The 25950-nt window shown below is 35.9% G+C and overlaps 3 protein-coding genes across 6 annotated transcripts; 1 reads left to right on the forward strand and 2 right to left on the reverse strand.

The window, feature by feature from the left end:
* Positions 1-56: 56 nt before the first annotated feature.
* Positions 57-1204, forward strand: LOC107826870 (dehydrodolichyl diphosphate synthase CPT3-like). Its single transcript, XM_016653902.2, has one exon. The coding sequence runs from the start codon at positions 200-202 to the stop codon at positions 1058-1060; it is 861 nt and encodes a 286-aa protein (XP_016509388.2). The 5' UTR covers positions 57-199; the 3' UTR covers positions 1061-1204.
* An 817-nt stretch (positions 1205-2021) lies between these two features.
* Positions 2022-15449, reverse strand: LOC107773474 (phosphoinositide phosphatase SAC6). Of its 3 annotated transcripts, none has more exons than XM_075235168.1 (21): positions 15382-15449; positions 14662-14820; positions 14481-14564; positions 13994-14121; positions 13809-13900; positions 13141-13198; positions 12930-12986; positions 12816-12849; positions 12618-12698; positions 12251-12357; positions 11153-11239; positions 10978-11055; positions 10716-10786; positions 10535-10633; positions 9502-9601; positions 9295-9403; positions 9123-9195; positions 8095-8188; positions 3572-3664; positions 2831-2897; positions 2022-2406 (listed from the first exon to the last, which is right to left on the reverse strand). In XM_075235168.1, the coding sequence occupies exons 2-21, from the start codon at positions 14807-14809 to the stop codon at positions 2276-2278; spliced, it is 1791 nt and encodes a 596-aa protein (XP_075091269.1). In that variant the 5' UTR covers positions 14810-14820; positions 15382-15449; the 3' UTR covers positions 2022-2275. The 3 variants fall into 3 exon arrangements, with proteins under 3 accessions (XP_075091269.1, XP_075091268.1, XP_075091270.1); XM_075235167.1 differs by lacking the exon at positions 15382-15449 and adding an exon at positions 14898-15381; XM_075235169.1 differs by lacking the exon at positions 15382-15449 and adding an exon at positions 15204-15379.
* A 4384-nt stretch (positions 15450-19833) lies between these two features.
* LOC107828252 (catalase isozyme 1-like) lies at positions 19834-25273 on the reverse strand. 2 transcript variants are annotated; one of them, XR_012700926.1, is made up of 8 exons: positions 24223-25273; positions 23769-23865; positions 22774-23051; positions 21514-22314; positions 20965-21075; positions 20695-20762; positions 20494-20587; positions 19834-20118 (listed from the first exon to the last, which is right to left on the reverse strand). XR_012700926.1 is itself a non-coding variant. In NM_001326196.1 (8 exon segments), coding segments are annotated over 8 exon segments (1479 nt in total). In that variant the 5' UTR covers positions 24238-24250; the 3' UTR covers positions 20016-20058.
* Between the last annotated feature and the right edge of the window lie 677 nt (positions 25274-25950).

Consider the following 25950-nt stretch of genomic DNA (forward strand, 5'->3'; position numbering starts at 1 on the left):
TGACTGCACTATCTCAGCGTCCATTTGAGGGTACACACTCTTTTTTTGCAACAGCATGTATTAGTATCTTCTTTTTAAATGTAGTACTAATATATATACTTGTCTGAACTTTTCCTTCATGTTTTTGGTTTATCTCAATGTTGACTGCAGCTTCTGACTCTTATGTTGCAGTCTCTTGAACTTGGTTCTGATTGGAAAAATGTTGAAGAGTATGGATGGTTTAGCAGAGAAGTTGTTTTGGAGTTCACTCCTCTACATGCTTAAACCTTTGTTCCGCATTTTATCTGTAGGTCCAACTCCAAACCACGTTGCCTTTATTCTGGATGGGAATCGGAGGTATGCCAAGAAACGGAATATGGCAGTAGGCAATGGATACAGAGCTGGATTTATGGCTGTCATGTCAATGCTCAAATATTGCTATGTATTAGGTGTCAAATACATGACAATATATGCATTCAGCATCGATAATTTCAAAAGAAGGCCGGAGGAAGTCCAGTATTTGATGGACTTAATGCTGGAGAAAATCGAAGGATTACTCCATAAAGAAAGCGTTGTCAATCAATACGGAGTGAGGGTACATTTCGTAGGAAACCTGAAGCTTCTTACCGAGCCAGTTAGAGTTGCAGCTGAGAAGGCAATGCAAGCCACTGCCGACAACACCAATAGCACTCTCCTAATTTGTGTGGCATATTCTTCGACAGATGAGATCGTGCATGCTGTTGAATCATCCTGCCAAGAGAAATGGAATGAAATCCAAGAACTTAACGCAAACCAACCTCAAAATGTTGAAGAAACTAAAGAGATACGGGAGCTAAATCAGATCATAAAGCTGGTAGATATAGAGAGGCATATGTACATGAGATTGGCACCTGATCCTGATATGTTAATTCGAACTTCAGGTGAGACTCGCCTTAGCAATTTCCTCCTTTGGCAAACAACAAGCTGCTTACTGTATTCGCCAAAGGTATTGTTTCCTGAGATTGGTTTGCGACACTTGATATGGGCAGTGTTGCACTTCCAGCGACTGTTCCCTCATTTGGAGAAGAAAAAGCAGTTGTAAATTTAGTGCTACAGTTCCTCTGTATTTTACCCTGTTTTTTCCTCGGATCACTTATTGCCTAATATTTTACCTTCATTATATAGCATAATGCTCTCCTCTTAAGATAATCTGTCTATAATTGCTGCAAAGTACTTTTTATTCAAAGTTCCAATAGGTTAACTTGGCTGTTTTCATATTATTGAATTCCAAATTAATGCATTCCAGTATCAAACAGAAGTTTAATCGACTACATGCACAAGCTGTCTCGGACACCACAATTATTATTGAATATAATTTTATACTCCGTAAAAAAATTGATTCGTTTGTTCTCAGATAAAAAAACATATGGACTAAGAATTCGGTCCTTCCTTAAAAATGACTAATAACCCGATCCGAAGCTTCCAAAGAATGCAAACTTTCACAACCACCATCCATGCCCTCCATAACCCCCTTCAGTAAAATAATGAATAAAGGAAAGAAGAACTAGAATCAGATCAACTTGGAAAGCAAAAGTGATTTCTGTAGAAATGGATTTAGGATTTCAAGTTAATAAGTGGGAAGTATCATTGCATCTGCAGCTCCTTCTTGCTAATTAAAGAAACTTAGTGTAGATATCAGTATTATACAGTATTATTTAAGAAGTAAGTGCAAATGGTTGGAGTTAAAGAGAGTGGAAGGCATATTTTATCGTTAAATCTGTATGTTTGGTTCAAGGATCAGAAAAGAAAGAATACCGGGACGGGGGAACCATTGATTTCAGTACCCTGTGGGAAGGAGTGAGACTTGACATTATAACAATGAAATGAAAAGGCGAATTGCAAAAAGAGTAACACAGTAGTACGTGATCGCACAGCCAAGGTTGAGACTGCCATGTGCTTACCTGAAGGAGTGAGACTTGAGCACAAAGCATAAGGAGATATAGTTAAAGGTGTATACACTTGCGGATGGCGATGATCCTAAGTTCCTAACAGATATACACTTGTGAAATTACAAGCCGACAATTCAATTAATAAATAACATTTCAATATACATATGATCATGTAACTAGGACCTTACAAATGAAATGATTTCAAAAACAGTTGACATTCATGATTCAAGTAATTTTCAAATGAATGATTGAAGAGAAAGTTGTCAAGACATGAAAAGAGTACAAAACAGCCAAAATCTTGACAAAGAATATCACAAATCTGGCAATCTCAGCAAATGTAGCTACTACCAAGCATTCTGAATCCAGGATCAACGCTTTGATTGGTGCAAGCTAGGCCTGTTACAGAACATTCGACCATTGGCCCTCACAAATGCAGCTATGCCCAAACTCATGCTTGCCCATACCATTGCATATAGCAAATTTCGGAGATCATATCGAACTATAGACAGGGAAATAGAGAACAGGAAACATGTGTAAGGTTTAACAGCATCAAGAGACGTAAAGATTGTAAACAGGTAGTGTTATCGCAACATAATAAGCAAAGAGATTGAAAGACTAGATTTGCCATCCTCCAGAATTTAACACATAGTGAAAAGATAGAAAAGATCAGGACAATGCAAATTAGAGGGCATTAAACTATTTCTCATCTGCAGTTCGGTTCTTCTTAACTCCTTGTTACGATGAAGTTAAATTAATAATGCGTGACCTGAATATAAAATATGATCGAAGAATTATTAGCCAATTATTACCTTATTCCTTCTTCTTTTTTTTCCAACTAAAAGGATTTGGATTCTTGAATAGAACTTCAAAGATAATGATTGAAGAGCAAATTAAGTAAAACTTTTCAAGTTATGCCAACTCACCTTTCCTTAGCGATAACATAGCAAAGAATAACCCCGTCATTATCAGCGCCAATGCTATAGGAAATGGCTGTAATCACATAAGATACTTGTTAGGCAAGTGTCGACCTTAATTACTACTGATGGTATTGAAAGTTAAAGTAAAATGCATAATGCACACTTAAGAGTATATGATTGTCATGAAAAAAAGAGAGATACAAGAAATAGAAAGAACAGGTTAATGGCTGTCATGCGGAATAGCTGGGGAGTAGAAACCTTGATGTAAAAAAAATGAAATACAAGAAATAATGCTTAAAATGAACTAAATGCTTTGACATGTATTTCCAGCTGACGGTGACTTTTGAGGGATTAGAAATAAAAGAGGTGTGGTGGGATAGGCTTCAGAGAGATTCACCAACTAATTACATACTCAACATCACCTTTCTTCTGTGCAGCAATAAAATATCATTCTATCATTCTGTAGTTCTTTCTCTCTTTATAAATTCGTATGACTTTCTTTTAATAAATTTAGAGATATTGCCACGTAAACCTGTGTTTTTGCCTCGTACCCAGGCTTTAAACCAAACATAAAGAGGAGGATACTTAAGAACAGGAAGCATGAACTTCACTTAAAGTGCTTTATAGAAACCTTGACAGTACACTGATGAAGTCAACAATTTGCTATGCCAATATGGTCAAATCACTGGAATCTGATGAATAGGAGCATGTTAAACATGATTAAACAGCATAAGTAATATTACTCACAGCTTTAGTCTCAATGCCTCCTTTCTGGGATGACGGCTTCATATCTCGAGAGACAGACAAAATATAGTGTCCTTGCAACAAATCAACTGCATCCTTCATGATATAAAAAGAATGAAACACGAAGTCAGTGTCCAAATTGGAAAGAGAGAAGCCCAAAATCATCATAGCCAATTCAAACTAGATACCGGTACACATAACATTTGAACATTCTTAATCAGAGCATCTCCTAGTAGTCAACAAGAGACGAATTGATAAGTTATGCGTTTATGGTTTTGATGATTTGTCAAACTTTATTAAGAACCAGATCAGTTCCCTGTGCCTATTGGGACATGCTCAGTTGTCCAAACTCTCGAGAAACTAGATAAGGGAACAAATAAGATCAGTTCCTCAGCTGTCGTACATTCAACTCTACAGCTGGAAAAACTGTCTCACTGTACCGACTGGCAGCAATGCATTCCTCTTTTCTCGCATCCCAGACAGTGTCTCAAACTATGGAGAATAGACGAGGAGGAGGTCGTTTTCGTCGTTCCGGATTATGACATGTTTCGGAAGTTCCTCAAATGCGAGCGTTATTTTTTGAAGATTCTATCCTATTGATGTCGATCCTCCACGATGCTTCTGACGACCTGACTGTTTGCCACTGCGATTGCATCCTAATCTAAACTAATGCGTTACAAAGGTTTTCCGAGGGTTATGACCGAACCTTTTTAGGTTGCCTATACATCTGAAACGGAATCAGGTCTTAACGTAGTTTGTGGATAATGATAAAGAAAATATGATGAATATGACTGAGCCTGACTCAGGTAGCCTACATATCCAAATGGAATCAGGTCAAAACATACTTCGATTACAACAGATGCAAAATGAAATGGTTGAAAATGATGTGGCCGAGTCTGACTTAGATTGCCGACGTATCCAAATGGAATCAGGCCAGGACGTAGTTCAATAACAAATAATGACTGAATCTAACGAGGATTGCCTACGTATTCCTTCCCAAGGAAATCAAGTCGGGGTGTAGTTCCAAGCACATACAATGTGATACTTGGGTTTTCTATTACAAAAGAAAGGGGAGAGAGAGAAAACTGAATCCTACGTGGATTGCCTACGTATTCATCCGCAGGAAGTCAGGTCGAGTGTAGTTCCGTTACAGCCAGATACTAACTTTATTGTCTTTAAACGTAGTATCTCTTGATTGCGTCTGAGTTGATATGCTTTGTGCTGATTCTTCCGTCGATCTCTACCAAGATTAGCGCTCCTCCCAACAACACTCGGTGGACCACGTAAGGACCTTGCCAATTCGGCGCGAACTTTCCTTTGGCTTCTTCTTGGTGGGGGAATATTTTCTTCAGACCCAACTGCCTCAGTATAAACTGGCGAGGCTTCACCCTTTTGTTAAATGCACTGGCCATCCTATTTTGATACATCTGACCATGGCATACTGCATCCGTTCTCTTCTCGTCAATGAGCATGAGTTGCTCCTGCCTAACCTATATCCATTCTACATCGTCTAACTTGGCTACTTGGATGACTCTTAAAGATGGTATCTCAACCTCGGCGGGTATCACAGCTTCAGTGCCATATACCAACATGTATGGCGTTGCCCCAGTGGAGGTTCTCATGGTGGTCCGATAACCTAGTAAGGCAAAGGATAATTTCTCGTGCCATTGCCTATGATTGTCCACTATCTTTCATTGAATCCTTTGATGCAAGGTTTGACCTAATACTTAATAATCTGAAAAACCTATCATCTCAAATGCTAGCCGCCAATGTTTCCTCCAGGTGCACTCAAGAACAAAGCTGCTACAAACCAAGGACCAGATCCCAACACTGAAGATGTCTTAAGTCCTTAAGTTTGTTGTGTCTTTGTCTTTTGTTCTTTACTTGTATTCCTACACGGCTTTCTAGAAGTATTTTGTAGGACATCATTTAACCATTATTGTTTTGGTTGTTTGGCTAGAGTTAGTCAAGAGTGTTGCTTTGTAATAGAGTTATTGCAAAGGGCTTACAATAGAGTTATTGTAAGGGGGAGGGATTAATAGTTTAATTCCTAGATTGCAATAGGTTGTAATCTGAAGTTTCCTCAGTTTAGTGGAGTTGAAATCCTACTAGGGTAGGTCGTGTTTTTAATTCATTGAGCAGAGAGTTTTCCACGTAAATATCGTGTGTTATTTACTTACTGCTTGTTTACTGTGGGAACTGATTGAGAACCTGGTTCTCTATACTGTTTGGTGGATTCCTAGTTTCTATCAAGAATCCAGGGGCGGCCCAACGGTGTTTGGGGCCTAAAGCCAAACTTCAATGAGGGGCCCTAAGTTTTTCGGTATTAAAAAACTTATTTATTAAAATTTTATTTAAAGTTTATTTTTCTAGTTTTTTGAGATGTAAAATTATTTATAATCGATTTCTTGACTAGGATTATATATGTTTTCACTTTCTAGGATTATTATTCAATTCTTTTAGGATTTATCGGTGACTCACCAATTTCTTCTTCTTCTTCTTGGATTCCATTGTCTATCTAACTCAATTATATTAGTGATTTGTTCATCTACCACAAAATTTTCCCTAATTTTTTATTTAAATTTTTTATTGTTCGCTAAAAATTTATCAAGCACTCCTTTTTGGGATTGTATTAAAGTTCCAATTCTTCCATTTTTTGGCATTTTTAATACATGGATTCATATTTTCTTGTTGACATATTAAAATTCATAATAAATAAATAAAAAGATGATACATATACTTACAAACAAAAGATATCAAAAAATAACAAATTCTAGATGCAAAGTAATAAGAAAAGTACGGAACAATTGAACCTGGTTCAACAAACAGTTATAGATAACTATATTACTTTTGTTGCTTCAATATTTTTGGTGCAATGCCGGGAAAGCTTGACAAAAAAGGGTTGCAATTGCCTTTTGCTATCTTACTTGACGGAATGTTTTATGAGATAATGGACTTGTAAAGAAAGACAAAGTAATCAAATTAATATGGGCCTCATGATAATAATGATAGTGTATAAAGGAGTCAAGAAACATATTCACACCTAAAGTTTAGGGCTGAATCCCAAAAGTAACTATTCATATTACCAAATTATCTCTTATTTCCTTTTTCATGAAAAATGCATTTTTTTTTGATATATTAGATATTTTTAAAAAAAAATTATCATATGCAGCTATTTAATATTAGAAAATTTTGGGCTCCCATAGATATGGGGCCTCAAGCGGTTGCTTGAGTTGCCTTACCATCGGGCCGCCCCTGCAAGAATCCAATAAGATGGCAGCACGTTGCAGATGGATTCAGACACATGAAGTTTAGAACCGTTAAAAGAATGCTTTCCAAAATTTCAACTGACAGATTAGTATGATACCAATTTGCAAGTGACAACACACAATAAAGGCTAAGGGTGGCATGTGGGCCGGTTAGGACCGGGCCCGGCCCAGGACCGCAAGCCCAAATGGGCGGTGGGCCTAAACGGTCCTAACCGGATAGGGCCGGGACCGTGGGGAGGTGAGCTGGGTAGTGGGCCGGTCCCATAGGCGAGGCCCGCGAGACCGGGACCGGGATAGGCTGGGAAGTGAGCCGGTTCAAGCGGTCCTAAACGGGCATATATGGGCCCAACGTGGGCCCAACGTCTAATTTTTTTTAAAAAAGAAATCTGCCCATTTGAGCATTTAAAATCTAGCCGTTTCCTCTGCCAAAATAACCGTTGGCTATTTACAAAATAGCCATTTAACCCCCCAACTTTGTTTTAACCCCAATTTTTTTATAATTACACTTTTTCCTATTTTCAATTATAAATACCCCATCATTCTTTCATTTTTCTCACAAAATCATCAATCTCTCTCAATCTCTCTTATATTATGATCCAAAAAAAGATCGGGAAGAATTGGCAAAAATGGTTACTGTTATGTGCTTACCCTATAATTGATTTAACATCCTAAATTTTAATATTCAATATTTAATATCGAATATAGCTATATATATATATATATATATATATATATATATATATATATATATATATCGAATATAGCTAATATATATACTATACTATACTATATATACATCTTAAGATATATATATTATAACGCATTGCTTTGAATATCTCTTAACAACACTTTTGTCTTTAAATTTGAATTAAAAAATTTAGGTCACAATTCTATAATATAATTTACAAGGATTTGCCTTAGATATTTTTATTACCATTTTTTTTCTCTAACTTCTATAAATTGTTTTAAAAAAAATAGAAAGTATCCGTTGGGCCCACTTAGGCCCGGGACCAGGCCACTTAACCCGGGACCGGGCTACTTAATCAGGGACCGTTAGTTTGTGGTCCCGGTCCCGGGTCGGTTCCAACAAGAAGCCCGCGAAGCCCGGGGACCACTTCGGACCGGCCCACTTAGGATTGGGCCCACAAAGCCCACTTAGGCCCGGCCCGGCCCACATGCCACCCTTGATAAAGGCTACTGACTTGATGTGATGTACAAACCTGAGTAACAACTAGTTGAGGTATGAAGCATCATTACCTGTTTAGTACCATCAACAAAGTTGTTCAAGTAGTATCGTGTTAGGGCATTCCATCCATCAGTGAGAATCCCCTGAGCTGTTCTGTGGCCAAATCTGCATATCAAACAAGAAGGTGGACTTCAGTTGTGACAATAATAGGTGAAAGAAAAAGCTTGAGGTCATAATATCACGGTTTAAAGAGTACTGAACAAAAATAGGTGCACACATAAAAGCTAAATCCCAGAGCTTATTGCTTCAGGATATCATGTAAAAACATGTGTTAAAATTTTTAACCACAGAACTGAGGCATTTCACAGGACGAATAGAAGTCATTTAATCATATTGACTATGAAAGAATAAACCTAATTGGGCATGGATACTCTTAAAGCAACTTCCAGAAGCCATGCAACTTAACATCCCTCCGAGTTGTTTTTAGATATTCAAAATTGGGACATCAGGAAATAGAGTGATATATGAAAGGTTCAATAGCATGCAGTCACACAACAGTAGAGAACTCGCATTTACCTAAAGTATGAATCAGTTAACAGCCAAAAAAATGTTGATAACTGAAATCCAATTTGTTGACTATAACTTATAAAGTCTTGTATATATGCTATATCCATCACAATCACGAGATAAACTATCCATGGAATTTTGCAGTCGGCACTGAAAGATCCAATCCCAGTTTTACTCTTGAAATGAATGTAATTGGCCAAAGATCAGTGCCAATGTCAATGATGGTTTAGGAACTTCATCAGGGTCCGAATCCTACTGATATGTCTGTATTTGTATTAATGTACTCTCCAACACACTTTGTATATAAAGATATTTATACATTTTTACATACGGAAATATGAAATGCAGAGTAACTATTCATATCTAAGTTAAGTATTGGTATACAATACCCTACCCTGTTCTAGCAGTTCCAAAAAACTCACACCGGCAAGACGACGTTATCAAAATATTTAAGGTAGTGGATGTATGGAAAGAGTTTCAACCCTTCTTATAATACCATCTTTCTATTTCAGCAGAACAAGAAAGTTGTTACCTGACAAAATCTCCCTTTAAAGCTGGAGTACCAGAATACTGGATGCTTATATCATCCCCATGATTGGCCCACACTGAAAATAGTTATAAGGTAAAAGAATAAACGGGTCAAGACAAAGAAGTTTAATATCTATCCAGCACAGAAGCTTTAGCACATAAAAAAAACTGCTCACAGATTTTGAAGTTTTCATCAAGGTTGGGGTGTGAGCTAATAGTTTCTTCTGCATCGAAAGTACCAAGCCTTCTGAGTTGGAATTCCAGCATTTTCCGACCTAGCATGCTCTGAAACCAAACATCGTCAACTAGAACATCTGTAAAGTGTGACTAGAGGTTGAAAAAGTTAACCCAAATTGGTACGAGCTCCTCAGAAGGGAAGATACCTGAGTTACATTTGTACGGTCTAAGCAGTCAATGCAGTTGGTCCTCACAACTCCGAGTTGCAGCTCAACTTTCTCACCTTTCTCATTTAATAGAAAGTACCTATACATAAGAATAAGAAATCCAAATCTAATGATCAAGATCAGGTGAAAAAACGATTAGATATTACAAGAAGAGAACTGGTAGGGGATAGCTTCTATTCCTCCCTGCTTAACAAAACACCAAACACAAAGAATTATGCAAATATAGAGTCTCTAAAGACAACAGCATGCAATTGATTGTTGCTTGGTCCACAGAAACTCCCTTGTTAAGTCCAATACCATCGATGCGCTCCCTATTTTCTGCTCTCTCTCCTAGTATTTCCTGATTGAGTCTGCTATTTGGTTTAGTTTTTCAGTTTCACTCCAATTTTCTAGCCAAATAAAAAAAAAAGCTTTCTTCCTACTGCTAATGTTGCTGCCTCTGCATGCGACATAGGTGTTTTGGCATAATATTTTGCTTTGGAGATGTATAACATGAAATGACTCATTCTGGTTTCACTTATTTGTTTCTAATAGTTCCTTCTACGATAGAGTACTTCCTATTAAGTATGTAAAAGTCGTCACAATGACTTCATAGATTCAAGTGCACAACATGCTGACTTAGATTGGATTTCCTGACTAGTTCTTGGTTACGAAATTCAATCCAGGTTTAAATGGTTTATTTGTCCCTCCCAGAAAGAATAAAGAGCTATAAAATCAGTTAAAATTCTTTACAATTAACCCACCACACCCTCCATGATTTAAACAACCAAACCTGGGCCAATTGCTGCAGGCCAGAATGGGTCCTTGCACATCCCATCTCTACTATCATCCCTCTCGATTTAGGTAGATGAGATTCAGATTCAGATTAGGAGCATATTTTATGTTATCCCACATTAGTTGCGGCTAGTAATGGAGTAGAGAAAACTGAAACTATATTCAAGATAGTAAATAGTGCCCAATAATATATGTTTGTGTGAGTATGTATTAGCTCAACACTTGGAAGAGGGTATACCTATTTTTAATGAAGAAATCCTCAATTTGATCATAGAGGATAGAAAGACGTTCAAAATGAACGTGCCCACATATGTGGTGAAAATCAAAGTGCAAGTATCTGCAAAAGTCATATATTAGAATGAAGTGTGCTACCGATAAATTCATACAATTTACCACAAGGAAGAAACTTAGAGACCTACCTGTCATCGTCACCAACAACATGCTGCATTGCATTCGCAAACTTTTCACTTAGGCGTCCTTCTCCTCCATGCTGATAAGAGTTTTGGAGGAAAAAGTCAAGAACGGATAGATAAAATTGTCTAGATATATCGATGCAAATATACATCGTTTGTTTTTCATACATATCACATTAAAGATGAGACTGCCTCCAAGGTATCAGAAAAAATCAAGCCACGTTTCTAACAGACCAAATAGCCTGGAAAAACAAGAATGACTTTATACCTTATTGACAAGATCAATTGATAAAACATTTCCGTACTTCTTTCTCAGATCCAGGTAGTGTCGCTCAACAACTCTAGGCTGTAGAATGTTACACAACAAATTCATCAAAAGTGAAAGGCACAATAAGTGTGTTAAAGAATCGAGATACTAAAAACAAAAGACAGTGGTACTCAACTGCTTCTATAATTCTCACTATCTCAAACTTGGGCTTATATGTTAAATCAACAATCTGATTCCATAGTAATGGGATTGACCCTCTGACCTACAAAAGGCAATAAGTCTTATGAAATAACAGGATACCTCAAACAAAAAGTGAAAAATGAACATATGCACCTAAGTCTTTCACATAGAGCACGAAGCATTCTAAAATGTGATGTATCAGTAAAACTCAAGCACTCATTTAAGATTGTGAATTTCTGGACCTTTCCTTTCGCTACTAGCCAAAAGATTTTCCTTTTCCGTAAAGAGATGACTTTGATCATACACATAGTCATTATCAAATTGGACACCAAAAGGGATCTTTTATGCTTCTCGTTATACAGCTCTACAGCTTCTGAACCCAGTCAAATTAGATTCAGGAGACGTGTCATTCTGGCCCACATGGAAATCAAAACCCATCCACATTTCTTATTAAACTAGTAAAGAATAGGTGATACGAAACCTGTCAAGAAAATGTTAAAGAGATAAAACACACCCGCACATAAACACTGATTATGCGGGAGATTATCTACTGCTAAGCAACTAATGAAAATTCAAGCAAATAGAAGATGAGCTATTGTCAGGCAGAGAGTTAATAAGTTTTATTGTCTTTGTCAAACCAAAATGTACATTGCATCTCAGAGGTCCTGTATTGAGAATTGAACTGTCTTTCATTAGTAAGCTCACGAGAAAACTTTGATAAGTCAAATAAATGACGCAGTACATTATAAGAAGGATTTCTATACAGAATGGTCTGAACACCAAAAACCGTCTTGATAATTGATTTAGTTATTTCTTTAGTCTGATGACATCCTGTCCTCCACCCTAGTACTCTCGATTCCTTCTAATCAAACCCTTCTTCTATCACCAACTAGAGGAAACACACACACAACTTGCACCACAGAGAAAGTAGAACAAAAGTTATTAGAGTTATATGTTTAAACATTTTATCCCAACAATATCAATAACATCAGGATTTTAAGTAAACCCCCTCAGTCATCTACATATTTATAAAAGGGTATCAGCAAAATTGTTGGTGTAGAAAAAGTCATAATTAAACTTTGAACAAGTGTACCTGAACAAATGATGCTGTATACCCTTTCAGCTGGATAATTTGCTCACTTTCCACAAAATTTGCAACAAATCCATCAGAATCAGCCCCTCTTCTCCACATTCGAGTGCCTACATTAATGAGCCAATTGCAGTAACCAAGAGAAAAGGTGAAGACTGATTAACTAAAAGAAACTGAAGACTTGAGTAAGAAGAAGCAAGTTGCAACATTGATTCTATATAATTTGCATTCATTTCATATACTTAATGAGAATGGATGATTCTACAGAACACACATAACAATATTTGTGACCTCGTCCATTACTTGCATTGATCATGCTTTGTCAAATTGCAAATTAAAGAGAAAAACAACAAGAAGAAAAAAGGAATACCAGTTCTCCTGTTGCATCTCCTTGCAATCAGCGTAACATCAATGATGTCTTTACCAATTGCAGATTGAAAATTGTGAAAACCTTAAGATAGGTTAAGGCGTACATCAAAAAGGAACAATAATAGCTCTCATCGAGCAGGAGTTACAGTAGATGTGCTACTTGGAAAAATCTGCGAATTTAACTGAATTACAAGGATACTGCCTTGGACAACAGGAAGCAAGAATGGATCAAGCTGTAAATGCAAGGGATAACAAATGAGTCAAAAAAACTAATGAGAGAATAAAATGAACCCAAAGCACATAGATACCTGACCTTGTTATCTATCATCACTTCCATCATATAGTTGTTCCAAAGAAATCGAGGGTCTGCCTGAGTAAAAGAAATTAAAAGCAATCTTTGAGATTACAGTTGCTTGTCAACCAACTAAAATAATTTAGAAGCAAGAAAGCTACTGCATTTAACTAGATGACTTTAAGCAATCAGAGCTACACCATCACATCTGTAGGACATTTAAAACACTTACTTGTCTCCATAGAGGAAGCAACTTGGATTCATCACCCAAATCATGCAGTCGCTGAGCACTGCAGTATGAACCATAAGTATCTTACTGTTAAGCACTGCACCGTGATATCTTAACAATCAGATGAAAGATATTCAGCAATACGAATGTGTCAAGTCAATTCCATGTGGGCTGCAGAAGATAACACTTACCAGTTTTTTTTTTATAAGGAGAAGATAACACTTCCAAATTGAAAATAATACTCCAACACACTATCTTTAAAAAGCTCTTAGGTAAGAAAAAGTCATTCAGTGAATCGGTGGATCACACACTTGGAGACAGGGACAGGGGCATAAATTGCAGAATTCACCTCTAAAAATGGTAAGCTAAAGAGGTCATATAATGAGAGATGATAAAAACGAAAGAAAAAAAAAAGAACAAGAGAAATTGCCTTAATTTGTCATTGAAGACAGTGACCTAAAATCTTTTCAGGGGTTCAATGATATGAGATAAAGGGAGTTCAAACAAGTAACTTGGTATACACTAACCAACAGCCCCCATATAGAACCAAAGACTAAAGTTCTAGGCTTCAAAATTTTGAAAAAATACACTTACGTAGAAAATGGATTGTGTGCCTAGCCGAACAATAAAAAAAACATATAAGCAGTTAGAAGGTTGAAAAGACATTTCACCTCAATGTTAAATTGACATCATAAGAGAAGTACAGACCAGGAGTCCTCTCTGCAACATTAAGCAGTGCAGAAAACTGAGCTTCCATGTTTTTCTGCCAAAAGCCAAAGCTATATCATAGGTACATAAATGGAAAATACTAAAAAGAAACAGGAATAGGAAAGTACATCGGAAATTGGAGACCTACCTGTTCTGCAGAAGAGTTCTTGAGAGAATGATCGCAAGGAAAATATTTCATTGATGAAACTTTAAAGATAGGGTGCCCGAAGTAAGATCCCACACATTCACGTTCTGTTATGACCAGTAAATATGAACCTGAATGCAAGAGCAGCACACACTAGATCAGAGCAAGTTTAGCAAGGCCGATAGCACGACCACTTACTATGATAAGGCATAGCGGGATAAAGAGAACTCATAATCATTCTTTTCTGGAATTTTGATATTTCTTTCAACTTCTTTCTATATATTCTGTATCTGAGTGTGATTATTTTATGGAACAAAATCTGCCAGAAAATGATCAACAAAAGAGGACAATCTTGACATGTATAAGTGACATTATTATTACTTGATATAGAGCACATGGACAACAGAATTTTGGTTTATTGAGAGCTGACTCTCTATTGGAATATAAAAGCAAAAACTTGAACTTTTTAGTGCTTCCTAAAACTACTTACCAGCCAGAAGCTTTAGCATGCCTATAACACCAAATATTGTCTGGATTTTAGGAACACGAACTAAAGTGCATTCCGGAACCTCATCTAACATAGAGAAAACATACCAGAAATAGAATATGTTAGCTTAATAAATAGTTTAAGTCCAGAAGAAATACATAAACAGGAACAGAAGCAAGTAAACCTATTAGTTTCATAGATCCATCCATGCGACTAATCTCCAAACACGAACCACAGGATCCATCAGTAGGCTCAACAACATACTGATCTGGGAATTCCCAAAGTCGCATCCTTGTATATAGTTTTTGTGAAGGATCTGCCTTCTCCATCATAATTCAAAATGCTACTGACACGGAAACACAAATTTGATTACCAAACCATTGCCTTTAAGTGGAATATGCAAAATATGAATATACTAACACAAGAATTCAAAAGGATGAGTGACAGCGCCACAAGTACTAGTAAACTCTGATACTTGCAACACGTGTTGACATTATGCAGGTTTAATCCTTCCCCCTCATATATTTCACACATTGAACTTGTTTTAGGAAACAAGATCGTTATTTTGCAGACAAGAATTATCTCAAGAAACGTATCTAACACATTCTTGACACGAAAAATCCCAAGAAGTTATTGCCTTTATGGGCTAACAATTTCAGGGACATTATCAAAAATTCATAGAATCTCGTACAACAGATGATTAAAGAGAATGAAAAATTGAGGCACCTTAGAAGAAAAATGCCTGGAAAACGAAAAGGAAAGTAATAAATCAATAGGTCAGGGGAGGCTTAGCCCAACCCAACCAGAAAGGATCAAGAACGATAACAATGGAAGAGGCAAAAAATAGAAATTTTTACGGGCAAATGGCATTAAGGGAGTGGGATATAACGACTGATTCGCGTACAATTAACGGAATACCGAACTATGCCTTAGATGCCGCCGCTCAGTTAGTGCATGTCACTTTCTTGTACTATTACATAAAAAAGGTAAGAACATGGTAAAATTATTATATAAAAAGATACGATAAAGATAAATTTGTTATAAAATAAAAGCAACTTAGTAAAACATGAACAAGACATGCTGTTATGAAATAAAAGCAATTTAGTAAAACATGTATATAGGCATAAAAAGTGAAGAAAAATATGTCATTGAATATGTCATTAAGCATAAAAATATGTCATTGAATATGTCATTAAGCATTTGAGAAGATCATGGAGGAAGAGTAGACATCCACCATAATTTGATTTTTCTTATAACACTCCCCCTTGGATGTCCATAGATAATGTGCCTCGTTAAAACCTTATTAGGAAAAAACCCTATGGGAAAAAAATCCTAGTGAAGGAAAAAGAGTACACATGTTTAGAAATACGCCTTTTGGTTGCCTCGTTAAAAACCTTGCAAGGAAAACCCAGTGGGACAAAACCTTGTAAGGAGAAAAGAGTGCAACGCGTATTAACTCCCCCTGATGAGAGCATCAATTCACATCCTTGAGCCGTCGCATCCCAATCTTGTACACTAGTTTCTTGAAGGTTGACGTCGATAGAGATTTAGTGAACAAATCAACCATATTATCACTTGAACGGATCTGTTGCACATTGATATCACCATTCTTTTGAAGATCATGTGTGAAAAATAACTTTGGTGAAATGTGCTTTGTCCTATCCCCTTTTATGAATCCTCCCTTCAACTGGGCTATGCATGCTGCATTGTCTTCATACAAAATTGTGGGTAGTTTGTTACACTTCAAACCACATTTGTATTGAATAAGGTGTATTATAGACCTCAACCATACACATTCTCGACTTGCTTCATGAATAGCAATTATCTCAGCATGATTAGATGAAGTAGCCACGATTGATTGCTTAGTCGATCGCCAAGATATAGCAGTGCCTCCATATGTAAACACATAGCCTGTTTGAGATCTTTTGTGGGTCATTTAAATACCCAGCATCGGCATAACTAATACGATCAGGACTGCAATCATTGCCATAAAATAATCCCATACCGGTAGTCCCTTTTAGATACCGCAATATGTGTTTGATTCCATTCCAATGTCTCCTTGTAGGAGCAGAGCTATATCTTGTTAAGACATTAACTGAAAAAGTTATGTCAGACTTTATAATGCTAGAAAGATACATTAGTGCACCAATTGCACTAAGATATGGTACGTCGGGACCATGAAGCTCTTCATTATTTTTATGAGGTCGGAATGGATGTGCTTTATCCATATAAAATAGCTTTAAAATCATTTTAGTGTATGTTGATTGATGGACAAAAAATTCATCTTTCATATACTCAATTTGTAGACCAAGATAAAATTTTGTCTTTCCAAGATCTTTCATTTCAAATTCTTTCTTTAAATAGTCTACTACTTTAGGAACCTCTACTGCTTTAGGAAGCTCCCTAGGAGTTCCAATGATATTTAACGTACACGGTGATTATAACAAATTTAGATCCAGATCTTTTTATAAATACACAAGGACAAATTGAATCATTCTTGTACCCTTCTTTCAACAGGTACTCACTCAGGCGATTATACCACATGCACCCTGATTGTTTCAATCCGTATAAGGATTTTTGAAGATTTATTTAATAAATTTCTTGGAAACCTTAATATGCTTCAGAACAATTTAAATCCTTCAATGATTTTCATTATACGCATATCATGTTTTTCTTGTATTGCCAGATTAAAACTTGAAATGGCGACATCCACCACAGGAGAACATGTCTCTATATAATCAATGCCAGGATATTTATAAATCTTCTTGTGACACAAGTCGTCTTTATGTCTATCGACTTGACCCTTTTTTTTCCGCACAAGAACACATTTATACCTCCACTGGCTTTATACTTTCAGGTGTTGGGACTATCCGTCCAACTTCATATTTTTCATGTGAAATCAATTTTTATTGCGTATTTTTCATTTGGCTAATCATTTATCTGTCCAAATTTTATGACAGATTTGAGCTCAAGATCCTCGTCAATATAAATAATATTGAGCGCTACATTATATTAACAATATCGTCGACAATCATTTTATATCGGTTCTACTATTACCCAATAAAGACATAACTTATTGAGATCTCATTATCTTATTATTTTCAGGTACCCGAGCCTCTCCCATGAGGTTTTATGAAGTGTTATGTCGTGGTGCTCTTCTAGAGCACTTGCCTCCTTATTATGACCATCTTGAACATTTGCTCCTCTCCTTTTTCAAGGAGTTTTATCTTTGGAACCGATTAGTCTATTATGCTTAATGCATGCTATGGACTGTATTCATTATGAACTTTATTTTATTTGGAGCATTAGCAGCTGAATATGACATTTAGCTTTGGGTCAGCAAATACGCCTGGCAATATTTTGCAAATGAATTATCACTTGGAATTTCAAGTTCACATTTTCTCGTACGAGGATCTCGATGTACTCATAATAATTCATTACATGCATTACTTTTTCAGCTGCCCATTTTATCCCCCTATTGTTGGGATCACCAACACATATCCCTAGCCTTATTTTGGGATCCATCTTTGTGCATTGTGGTGGAACAATTAAATCATATAGCACATTCATATTTCTAGATAGAAATTATTTGGTTCCTGACCCTGAACCAATTGTGATAGGGAGAACTTATCATAACTTGGCTAGATGCGTACAAGTGCTGTTGTATATTAAATAATACATCATATACCAAATTTTATTTTGGCAATTTTGTTCTCATAACCAATGGTTTAGATATAATTGGAGGTATACAATTTCTGCTAAACCAACTTGGATTTAAACCAGTATTATCAAGATAAATTATCATAATTTATATTCTGGAACTGTGCTCTAATAATTTGAGCAATCAATCTTGCAAAAGCCAAACTACAAGTTGATAACAAATGCACATGTGACCATAGAATAAATGCATCTATTAAAATTATATAATAGTAAACGGTCCACATGAAAGGTGACTGAGCCCATATATTTATCACCTTTTATTCGTTCCATAAATCAAGGGATTCATTCTCAACCTTAATTGGTATATCATGAGAATAAGCAGCACAAGAGAATTCTTGAAGAATCTTATATTTCTTCAATATATGCCAATGTAATTCTCAATTAATTTTTTCGCATCATAATTGAACCTAGATGGTCAACCGGTCATGCCAACTAATATTTATTTCAGTAAACCTCTAGTTTAGCAATTTAGTAAAACATGAACAAGAAATTGAGATAGAGAGAAGGAAGAGATTTTCTTCTTCAATTGTGTGTATTTTCCTATCTATTACAAGACCTTTATATAGGCATAAAAAGTGAAGAAAAATATGTCATTGATAATGTCATTAAGCATAGAAATATGTCATTGAATATGTCATTAAACATTTGAGAAGATCATGGAGGAAGAGTAGACATCCAACTAAATTTGATTTAGTGCATGTCACTTTCTTGTACTTGTCCGTTTTTCTTGTATAGGATTTAACATATATCTAGTGAAAAGGTTTACATGTAACGCCTTGTACCAAAATCTTTCGTGTCTCATCTCCATGTTCTAATATGTTGTGTTCCCTTGTTAGTCGGCGTGGTTTGGTGGGTGACACATAACAAATGTATGAACTTAACTTATATACACTAATTATTATAACACTATTAGTTTATGTTAACATTTTGCACTAGGTAATCTGTTTTATTTTTTTTATTACTAATTTTATTTCTATGGATAATTAACTGTAGTTACTTTTGAGACTATCCTGTATATAAAAATTATTTCACATTATTCATGCATAGAATTAAACTCTGTATATACACACACATTATTTTCAAAGTAAAAGATGCAATTAAATTACTACACACTTCTAGTTTCGATCTGTATGCTATGTTGTTTAGTTAATATGGACTAAAGCTAGGAGATGATTAAATTAACTTTTTCTATGAAATTTAGAAATTTAAAAGCAAACATTATCGTAATATGAATAGTAATTTTTTTAATCAAAGGAGATTACTATTTTGCCCCCTTGACGTTGTAAATAGGAAATTCAACTTAAGGTAGAATCCAATATAGCAACTCAGCAAGAACTGATCATCAGTGGTCACTATGCCAACAACTACAGGTTTGAACAAAAAGTTTTGCTGTCCACTCATGCACGGAGGCGGAGTCAGAATTTGAAATTTATGAGTTCGAAATTATAATTTTTTTAAGTTACTGGGTTCTAAATTAATAACTTATACATATTCAATAGATTTCTTAAGACAAATACATGGTTTGAACTAAAGGTACTGAGTTCGGCCGAACCCGCATCCCGCACTCTACCTCCGCCACCGCTGATGCAAGAATATTGGCCAAAAAGCATTCATGACAAAACTGATAAATAAGTAATACAAGAAGAGAAATATTATCTGTAACTTCCATTGATTCATTCATTCATACAACAGCAACACAATAATGAATGCATATGTATTAGGAAAGCTCTAGTTATTTCATCTTATAATATGATAGCCACCACGTTATACATCTTGCTATATGACTGGAATGAGTTATTAATGCCTTGAGATTCTCGCATTGATCAGATCACCTCCTCCGAAACCAATAAAAGCTTCATCTTCATATGCTTGGTCTCACATTAAGCCTAGAAGCAAGCTTTTGACCCAGAGATTTGTCAGCCTGCAGTAATCCGTTTAACATAGTCAGGAAATTTACAGAATCAGTCGTCGCCCCTTAAGAAATGGTTGGGATTATTTTTCTGATTAAGTGAAGTGAACACGAGCCAAGGTTGATTTACTGAACTTTGAATTGTTGAAAAAAACATGCCAAGATAAGCTTGAGAATTTGACCTAATAGTCTAGAGGCGAATTCAAAATCTAGAGTCAGTATGTTCAAAATGAGTGTGATCTTATAATATGTATGCCTTTAAATTCTTTTTTGCATGTATACATAGTTTGAGCTGAAATGAAGGAGTTCAGTTAAACCAGCAGAATCTGCCCTAAATCCACGTCTGCCTAACACATAAATAAATATAGGGTATGATGGAGTACTGACCTGAGACCAGTATGAGATCCAAATGCTGCGTATCTCGTAAGTGATCCGAGGATCAGACAAGGCCTCCACCCACCGACGAATAAAGCGTTCTTGCCTATGATTGAAAAAACAAGTATATGTCAAACAGAAAGGAGATCCAGTTTAGGATTACTGAATGTAACTTAACAACACCACACTTTAAGATAGGTCAATCATGTTTACCTGTCTGGTGTGAATGAGCGGTACCTTTCTCCTGGTTGATTGAAATTGTTCTCTTTCTGAATGACACACTGTAAGAAAATTCAGCAGCAAAAAAGTTAAAATAAGTCTTGTGTTGGATTAAGGGTCCACTTCAATATGCATCTACGGATATCTACTTGAGTTGTTTGGGCAACTGGATCAATTCAGGGTGTCAACTTTACACTGCTTCAGAATTTATAGGTTTTAATTCAGCTTCAAGCATTATTAGATAAAAGGTAGAAAGGAACAAACCTTCTCACGTTTGCCAGTGCACATTGTAGAAGGAATAGGATACTTCTCAGCATGGCGAACAGGATCATACCTTGAAGGGAAGTAATCGATCTGTAATTAACCATGCATTAACTATTACGTATAAAGTAACACCATAATCGAAACATCAAATAACAATAAACCAAGACATTAACTAAACTGAGGTTACAACACTGTATTATGCTTTTTAATAAAAAAGCCTAAAGATCATCTCAGAACTATTTCAATGGATATGAACTTCCACGCTAAGGTGAAGGCACACCCATATGCTGCAATAACGTGTTGGCTTTGTGGTGTTAGCATAGGATTTAAGTTATATACACTGATATGTAAAGAACTTTTACTATATCAGTGCGAAATAACTGGTTATTTCCCTATTCTTTAAGTTACTACATCACCTTTGCTATGAAAAGTACCTTATTGTTATACGTGATAAAAATACAGAACATTAACCTGATGGTGTAAAACAATTTTATAACTTATAAGAACTTGATCTCTTAAGCAAAATCTCAATCAAATATGGATATGTACTGTTATAGAAGGAGAGAGAAATACCTCCTCATCCCTGTGCATAAAATTCATGGAGCCATCGTAGTGATTGTTGTGATGAGCGCACTTTGGAGCATTAGCAGGAAGTTGCAAATAGTTTGGTCCAAGTCGATACCTCTGGGTATCAGAGTAGGAGAAAATACGAGTTTGAAGCATCTTATCATCTGAGTAATAAACCCCTGGAACCACAATAGAAGGGCAGAAAGCTAGCTGCTCATTTTCATTAAAGAAGTTATCAATGTTCTTGTTCAGAACTAATCTTCCCACTGGCTGCAAAGGCAAGATATCCTCTGGCCAAGTTTTAGTCACATCAAGCGGATCGAAATCAAATCTGTCTTCATGATCTGGATCCATAGTCTGAATGAAGAGCTTCCATTCAGGATAATTTCCAGCTGCAATAGAGTCATAGAGGTCCTGAGTAGCGTGGCTATGATTTGCTCCTCCGACACGGGCTGCCTCATCTTCCAACAAGGATTTGACACCACATGTGGGCTTCCAGTGGAACTTCACATAGGTTGATTTCCCAGCCTTGTTGATCAATGTGAATGTGTGGACACCAGATCCGTCCATATGCCTGTAATCTTGTGGAATACCAATATCGTCGAAGAGGAAAGTGAACATGTGCAGGCTTTCAGGAACATGAGAGAAAAAATCAAGGACCCTCCAATTCTCCTGGATATGGGACTTGGGATTTGGCTTCAGAGCATGGACCATGTCAGGGAACTTCATTCCATCACGGATGAAGAAGACGGGGAAGTTGTTCCCTACCAGATCAAAGTTTCCCTGATGCAGAGGAGGCATATCAGAATTCAGGCAGAAGGTAAGGATTTACTTCAAATACAATCAACAAATCCCAAACATAATGCAGGCATGTTTAAAAAACTAAATACGAGATCATTTCTCGATGAGAGTATGAAAAATTAGGCAGCATAATAGTGACTGCAAGGTATTGAATATCACAGGGCGCTATGGTCTCTACTACGGTGTTAAGCAACATGAACAATCACTATCATATTACATAAGTTGCAATATGTAAGTGCATATCGTATTTAAGTTGCAATATAACATCCTCTACTAAGCAGTCCAGGCAACACTTAATTAAGGAGGAACATACTTTAAATCGTCTGCGAATAAGGAAATTGATAAATATAATCCAGTCTGTATATGGAAATTGAAGATATAACGGTAAATGAATGAACTAGTATTTGTAACTTGTCAAATTAAATGTTGTAATTCGCGTACCTCTCTGGTGTAGAACTTGACAGCAAACCCACGAGGGTCCCTCAGAGTTTCAGGACTACCCCTCTCATGTATAACAGTGGAGAATCTCACAATCACAGGAGTTTGGACACCGGGAGCTCGAAGGAAATCAGCACAGGTAAGGTGAGTGATGTCATGGGTAACTTCGAAAAACCCTTTGGCACTAGCACCTCGGGCATGAACAACACGTTCAGGGACACGTTCCCTGTCAAAATTGGCAAGTTTCTCCACCAAATGGTAATCCTCAAGCAATACAGGACCTGTCAAGAAAATTATGAGCAGCCACAGACACAAATATGTAAAAGAGTCTATCATACAACAACGTCGCTCTCAGTATCAATTTTCGATATAGTAATCTAAAAATAGAGTGATAACATGTTATAACTTGTTAAATTGCACTGATAGTGTAAAATTTTTTCATAATCTAATTGTGTATAACTTAAACTCTGTAAAATTAACATTAGTCCTACAGGGTGCTAGTTATGTTAGCAAACATCTTGAGAATAACTTAACAATAGCTATTTTCGAACTGATATTGAAATAAACAACGTCTTAGCTAAGCATGGAGCATATAATAGTATTAACTCGTTACACTTGCAACAACGAGTTTAACTTATGTTTGACCGTGTAAAAAATATTTACACAATCAGGTCATGTATTAGTTAATTACAGCTAAATTTTCTTGATAAACATTAATTGGTGATCTGGTAAAAATGGGAACTAACATCTTATCACAAGTTAAAATTAAATAGTGTAAAAGTATCTTTACACTGTTAGTGTATATAACTTAAATCCATAAGCTAAATCTTGCAAAAATTATTGGTAAGAAAACATCTTAGCTCCCGTACGAGAATTAGTTATCGAGATACTCGAGGCCATCTTCATACATCTCATTTTCACCCAAATTGTTGCAAAATGGAAGTACAAGACATTCCTATTTGAAATGATTTTAAGGCAAAAAGGTCAATGAATCATACCTCTTGCACCAACAGTAAGAGATGAATTGTTGTTAAAAACAGGAGCACCAGAATTAGTGGTGCAGAATGTAGAATTGAAGGCACTTGACGGACGGTACTGCCATTATAACAACAACAACAGCAAAACCATACATAAGTTTCTGAAATTAGAAACATGCATGCACACGGTAAATAGCGAACTGCAGCCAACTTAGAGAAACAAGTTGAAAAGTACAAGTTAAGCAAACGATATTAGTAGTAGTAATTAATATTATCTGTTCTTTAGGCATATTCCATATTCGAAACTAGATTCGCGCAATTAACGGATAACATGGCTTAAAAGTTAAAACCGAGACCTCTTATTAGGATGAAGCGATTCCAGCCATCCCACCACACACCTCGGGGCGTTAATAGTATTATTATGTAACAACAACAGCTAAAGAGCATAAGTTGGAGGGAAAAAATAGAATTGTACCTTGTAAGGATCCATTAGTTGCCTTCCTTTTGCTTCAGAAAGCTAAAGAGAGAGTTGTAGAATAACTAAAGAAAAAAGAGGATGAAGGGACGTGTGGTCTTAACCAATCGACTCCCTATAAATAAATGAATATAATAAGAAGAGGAGGGAAGGGCACGTCTTATTTAATTTTTGAATAATTTGGTTTTCCTTCGCTCGGTTAATTCTCCTCCTCATAAGCACAGATATAGACCCTTTGGCAGAACCCAGAAAATTAGAAGAAGAAAAAAAAAACAGAGATTAAGCGTACGTAATATAAGGAGCAAATTACGCCCATTCCATGAAAAGTTACTCCAATGTCTATAATTAACCAGGTAGTAGTATTTACTTAAAGGTAATTAAGGGCCATTTATAAGAAAAATTTAGGTGAGGTAGCTGAGATTAATCTAGTTATGTAGGAAAAAGTGTGAGATCTAACAAATAACTTATTCTAATTTGCCTTAAAAGGAAATAATTTAGCATTTATATGAATTAAATTTACCTAAATAGTACGGAATGGATATGACGAGCAGAAAAGAGCGGAAGTTTAAACGTCCACCCGGACTAATTTGGGAAGTTGATTATTACTTAGTTGATTAATTAACTGATCCATTTATTGTACTTAGTTAACTAAATGACGATTTCCCAATGACTGCGTTCTAAATTCACTAAGAAGAGTACTAATATCTGACAATATATATATAAATTGCAAAATGCGGAGGATATCAGGCTTAAACCGAGAACACTATTATTAGTACTATAATAATATGACCTGCAAAATAAAAAGCGAAAATATAACAAAGCTAGCTAAAATCGGAGGCATATGCGGAATTTTACGGAAAAACAAATGGCCCAGAATTTGTGGCTTTGCTCCTGGTTACGAATCACTAGTAGAAAAAAGTGGGTCCAAATAGAAATACTCCTGTTATTTATTGTGAATGCGATAAATAGTGGAGTTGGATAATACTTCAAGAAAATATGAGAGCGTCATGCGTTCAGAGTTTCCTTATCTTGTTTTTATTACTTACCGATGCATCTAGGCTGTAGCTAGCAACAAGCCACATTAATAACCTTCTCGATATCACAAACAACAAGTGATGAGGTGGTTATTTGGAGCCACATACAGAATGTTACATCAACAAAGAAAATAGCAGAAACACTTGTCACTATAAAATGAGTACGTGAAGATCCGTTTCACATTATTTTTATTCTTTCGAGGGACGGGAGAAGGAAAAAGAGTAACAAGAAAGCATATTGGGAATCACGTGAACTCTATATCTTTTGTCAAGATTCTTTATATATATTTGGAAAAAGAATCAAATATACCATTCTATTTTCATACATTATCTACATTTAATCCATATTGTACTGTCAGATCAAATTTATCTCTATCATTATATTATTAGGTCAAATTTACCCTTACAATCATCAAACTTTTAAAAGTATCCTTTGATCTGTTAAGTAATTTAAAATCTCCCAAATTTCTTTTATTTAAATCACTTGTTGTTCTTCGTGCTCCACTATTTTTGAAATAATTGACATTTAAATTAGAGAAAAAATATTAAATAATCCAACCGAATAAACAAAGTATAGTAAATTAAAAAATCTAAATTAGACTGCTTTTCTAAATTCTAAAAGTATTTACAACATCCCAATTTTATTAAATTCGTTGCACCAAATGTATGGAGACTTTGCAAGTATTAGTGATTG

The sequence above is a fragment of the Nicotiana tabacum genome, chromosome 17 (assembly GCF_000715075.1).
Source record: "Nicotiana tabacum cultivar K326 chromosome 17, ASM71507v2, whole genome shotgun sequence".
NCBI classification, from domain to species: Eukaryota; Viridiplantae; Streptophyta; class Magnoliopsida; order Solanales; family Solanaceae; genus Nicotiana; species Nicotiana tabacum.

Bases quoted from the DNA above. Each gene is read 5' to 3' on its own strand.
- LOC107826870 (XM_016653902.2), top strand. From the start codon at position 200: ATGTTGAAGAGTATGGATGGTTTAGCAGAGAAGTTGTTTTGGAGTTCA.
- LOC107773474 (XM_075235168.1), bottom strand. From the start codon at position 14,809: ATGATGGAGAAGGCAGATCCTTCACAAAAACTATATACAAGGATGCGA. The intron at 10,787-10,977 runs GTATAAAGTCAT...AACTCTTATCAG, and splicing joins CAATTGATCTTGTCAATAAG to CATGGAGGAGAAGGACGCCT. The intron at 9,404-9,501 runs GTATCTTCCCTT...GTTTGGTTTCAG, and splicing joins ACCGTACAAATGTAACTCAG to AGCATGCTAGGTCGGAAAAT.